This window comes from Tenrec ecaudatus, chromosome 2 (assembly GCF_050624435.1).
Source record: "Tenrec ecaudatus isolate mTenEca1 chromosome 2, mTenEca1.hap1, whole genome shotgun sequence".
Classification (NCBI taxonomy): domain Eukaryota; kingdom Metazoa; phylum Chordata; class Mammalia; order Afrosoricida; family Tenrecidae; genus Tenrec; species Tenrec ecaudatus.
In genome coordinates, this window is record NC_134531.1 from 218627118 (window position 1) to 218631894 (window position 4777).

Genomic DNA, 4777 nt, shown 5'->3' on the forward strand with positions numbered 1-4777 from the left:
GTAGGGCCCCATAGCACTTCGTTCCATTACACGTGAGGCCACCCTGAGTTGGGGTCATTCAATGGTGGCTGACGTCAACAACATGAGAATGTCGAGCAATCTCCCCCTTTCAGATGAGGTTTCATTCTAACAGACGGCCGAAGGTCATTGTCCGTATGACTTAGCACTTGTCTGTCCGTTCCTGTATGAATATTTGTTGATTTAATAACCAAGTGACTACAGACCAAACAAAACCCACTGAGACCCATGAAGCAGGTGTGCTTGCGTTTAGACATAAGGTAGGACTTCTGAGTGAGGTGGTTGGTACAGAGAGCAATCAGAACCATGGTGAGCATATTTCCCAGAGAGCCTGAGCAAGAGCAGACCATCTGGACTGGGCTGTCATTCCTCTGGTGCTGGCTTCCTGGGAAAGAGGGAGACCAGTTTCTCCTCTCACCCCACCTGGGCTCAGAAACCATGACAAACGTCAGAGCTCCCCGTCCTACGAACTGCCTGTGGAAAACAGTCTCAGAGGCAGACACAAGTGCATCGAGGTAATATTTAACCTGTGTGCTTTCTCTCTCCGCTCCCGCCTCGCATGGCTTTATTAGGGCTCCGGCCGGCGCCTGAACGAGAGCAGCCGCCGCACCCCGGGGACCGTCCAGCAGGGACCATGGCCAGCACGGCGGTCCAGCTCCTGGGCTTCCTGCTCAGCTTCCTGGGCCTGGTGGGCACGCTGATCACCACCATCCTGCCGCACTGGCGCCGGACGGCCCACGTGGGCACCAACATCCTGACGGCCGTGTCCTACCTGAAGGGGCTGTGGATGGAGTGCGTGTGGCACAGCAACGGCATCTACCAGTGCCAGATCTACCGGTCCCTGCTGGCGCTGCCCCGCGACCTGCAGGTCGCCCGCGCCCTCATGGTCATCTCCTGCGTGCTCTCGGGCATAGCCTGCGCCTGCGCCGTCATCGGCATGAAGTGCACCCAGTGTGCCAAGGGCACGCCCGCCAAGACCACCTTCGCCATCCTCGGGGGCGCGCTCTTCATCGTGGCCGGCCTCCTGTGCATGATCGCCGTCTCCTGGACCACCAATGACGTGGTGGAGAACTTCTACAACCCGCTGCTGCCCAGCAGCATGAAGTTCGAGATCGGCCAGGCACTCTACCTGGGCTTCATCTCCTCCTCGCTCTCCATCATCGGGGGCACGCTGCTCTGCATGTCCTGCCAGGACGAGGCACCCTACCGGCCCTACCAGGCCCAGCCACGCGCGCCCACGGCCGGCGGCGCCACGTCCACAGGCGCCGCGCCCACATACCGGCCCCCGGCCGCCTACAAGGACAACCGGGCCCCTTCTGTGACCTCCGCCTCCCACAGCGGGTACAGGCTGAACGACTATGTGTGAGGTCCCAAGGGCTCCCGGACTTGCCGGGACCGTGACTATGTTGCGCTGCAAAATTTATCTCTGAAAAGCAGTGATGGAGCGCTTGATGAACTAGGCTGCTGCCACGGGGGCAGAGGGTTTAAAGTAAGATCAGGAGAAAGTTTGATATACCAAAGACACGACAAACTCACGAAGAAACCAAGCGAAAAAACAAAACCCCCACCTTTTCTGTTTTTTGTATAATATATATATATATATATATATATATAATTTAATCATGTTTAATAAAAAGCTACTGGGCGCGGGGTTGGTCTGCAGTGTTGGTTTGCAATGCAGGAATAAAAAGTTTTGGACAAGGCTGTGTATGTGTAAAATAGTCATTACTGTTTCCAGACTGTCATTCTGCGCAGGAAAGGGCTGGTGCCAGGAAAGACCAGAGCAGTAAAAGCCGGGGCTGGCTCAGGAGTAGCCAGGGTGCAGAAGGCGCTGAGCACCAGCACCACCCCAATGCACGATGGGAAAATCCAAGATGCTTCGGCAGCACCTCCAAAAGCCAGGCTTGCTTGCTTTCTTAAATTCAGAGGCAGTAGACCAAGGGCTTCCTTGGAAGAAAAACAGTTGGCATCAGCCACAAAATGATGTCGTTTTCTACCCGTGAGCAAATAGTCACGTTGGTAAGGAAAGAGGAGCCAAAACAAAATGACATTGCCTAGCGAGCCTGGCCGCTCGACTTTCTAGGCATTGGCAAGAAGCCCAGATAAGATCGCGGCTCCTGCCTCATGAACCCCAGGCACAGCCGCAGCAATCTCTTCTGGCTTCCATCTGAGCTGGCATTAAAAATAGCCGGTAGTCCTTGAGTTGGATCTCGGAGGCAGGAGCCTTTAGCCACTTGCATGATCCAAGGACTCTGAATCTAGGGCTAGCACCTGTAGCAAGGGCTGGAAGACCTGCTGAGGAGCCAGGTGGAATCCTCCTGAAGCTCTCTGGCCGTGTGGTTTGAGCTCACACGATCTGAGGGCTGTCAATAGTGACCCCGCTCCCCCCGGGGAAACATGCCCTAGACCATTTTCCTGTTGAGCTCCTGTCCACATGCAGTCTTTTCTCACACCTGATGGAAAGCTCAGCCCGTTCTGGGAACAGGGACCAGGAGATACATGCGCCACATGGTGGAAGGACACATAGACCATGTTGCTGGTGTTGAGAGTCCTTCCGTCCTCAGTAGGGCCACCTGTGCACTCCGTCAAGTTGTTGCTGTTAGGGGTGGTGGAGTCGGTTGTGACTCAAAGGGACCCTCTGGACCATAGACGGACACACTGTCTGATCCTGTACCATCTTCCACTTGTTCTTAGGCTGGGCCACTGTTGCAGCCGCCATGTCAGTCCATCTTGTCGAGGGCCTTCCTCTCTGTCACTGTCCCTCCACTTCACCAAGCACGATGTCCTCCAGGAACTGCTGTCTCCTGACATGTCCAAAGCATATAACATCTCAGACTTTCCGACCTCTGAGGAGCTCTCTGGCCATACTTTGAAGTCATTATCATTGTATGCAGACAAAGGGCCATCGAGCAGGCTTGTGGGCCTGTGTCTGGTGAGAACCTGGCCCCAGCATCACGTAAGGAAGGCTCCAGGATTGGGATATATGAGAACAGGGTGGGAAGGGAAGGCCAGGTGGGCTATAGCCTAGCATCTCTGAATCCAACAAGACTCAAGGGAGGTTTATGCTTTCCAGACCAGGCCATAAATCTAGTGACAAGAAATTGAGCCCCCATGTGCTGCTCTCCAGTACCTGCAGCTGATTCCTTCCAAAATAACCAAACTCACTGCCGTCAAGTTCATGCCGACTCATAGGAAACCTATAGGACAGGGTAGAACACCCCTGTGAGTTTCCAAAGCTATAACTCTTTACAGGAGTAGAAAGGTCCATCTTTCCTCCAGAGGAGTGGCTGGTGGTTTTGAACTACTGACCTTACAATTAGGAGCCCAACCCGTAACCTCTACACTACCAAGGCCTTGCCAATGACTCCTAATAAGCTATGCTGTTGTTCTTTGCTGCCATCAAGTCAAACCTTGATCTGTGGCAACCCTATGCACAAAAAGAAGAAAATACTGTCCAGTCCTGCACCATCCCAAAGAAGCATTCGCCTATCTGACCATTGTGATCCTTTAACTGATTTCCATATATAATTACGCCTTTCTTCCTAGTCCATCTGAGTCTGGAAGCTCTGCTGAGTTTCAGTGTTGTAGCACCACCCACGTCTCCACTATGCATGCGGTGCCTTGGTAAGGACTTGAACCCGTGTCTTGGTTCTCCAGTGCTGCTAAGAGAGAAATACCCTGTGTGGATGCCTTCAAGGAACAGAAATGGAGTCTCTCACAGTTTAGGGGGCTAGATGTCCAAAGTCAGAGCGCCCACTTCAGGACAAGGCTTTCTTCCTCTGTTGGTGCTGATGGAAAGTCCTTGTCTCCTTTCAACATCTGTGGCCCCGTATGCCTTAGTGATATCTCTAGCTTGGGCATCACTCTTCTCCCAGGCCTAGGACGTTCTCAGCACAGAGACCCCAAGTCCAAAGAACGTACTCAGCTCCTGATTTCTTGGTGGTAATAGGTCTCTCTGACTCTGCTCGCTTGTTTAGCCTCTTTTACATCTAAAGACACTGCCTGCCCCTGTAGATTATATCCTGCCTTATTGACTGACTGCCCCTATCTGGCCAGAAAGATTGATATTCTCTGGAGACCATCACCCAATTCACAATAAACAGCTATAAAGGAAGAGAAAAAATCTACAGACGAAAGCAATAGCAAACATATTTGATAAAATATTAAAATGTGGCAATATGTTATGACACGGGGGCACGGAGTTGATGTTAAGATTTAGGACTGGATCGACTAGAAGAAGAGCATTACCATTTTGTGAGATAAAAAAGGTTGGAAATTACAGGTTTCAGTGAGAGACATCAAGTCTATGTGGCTCCATTTTCAGCCAAACAATAGACACGTCTCTAATAGGGACAATAACAGAGGGAGGTGCACACACCTTAGAATAATCAATCATTGGAGATCAAGAAAGGGGGGAGCAGCATGTTTGTTCTGATCTTCCTCAAGAGGAAACATTCAGTGGAACTTGGATGTACACATCTGGAATTCAGGGAAGAAATATAGACTGGAGAAGACAACTTGGGAGTGGCCAGCCCAGGGATAGGATTTGAAGTGAGAAAAGATCTGCCTGTAAGTGAATGGAGATGAAGAATCAAAGAGCCCCGGAGCCGGGGGACATACCTCTGTCAAAGTTGAGAAGATGAGTGGATCCCTTAAGGAAGAGTGCGTGTCCAGGGAATCAAAGGATCCACCAAGCCAAGGGCTGCGTGGTTTCGAACAAGAGGGGGCCCTTGGTGGAGTAATCAAATCATTAAGTACT

At 51.7% G+C, this 4777-nt stretch overlaps 1 protein-coding gene across 1 annotated transcript; it reads left to right on the plus strand.

Annotated features, from left to right (window-relative positions):
* Positions 1-652: 652 nt before the first annotated feature.
* CLDN14 (claudin 14) lies at positions 653-1384 on the plus strand. The gene has a single exon (XM_075543368.1). The coding sequence runs from the start codon at positions 653-655 to the stop codon at positions 1382-1384; it is 732 nt and encodes a 243-aa protein (XP_075399483.1).
* The last annotated feature ends 3393 nt before the right edge of the window (positions 1385-4777 follow it).

What these genes read in the sequence shown, in the direction of transcription:
- CLDN14 (XM_075543368.1), top strand. Translation starts at nt 653, where the DNA reads ATGGCCAGCACGGCGGTCCAGCTCCTGGGCTTCCTGCTCAGCTTCCTG.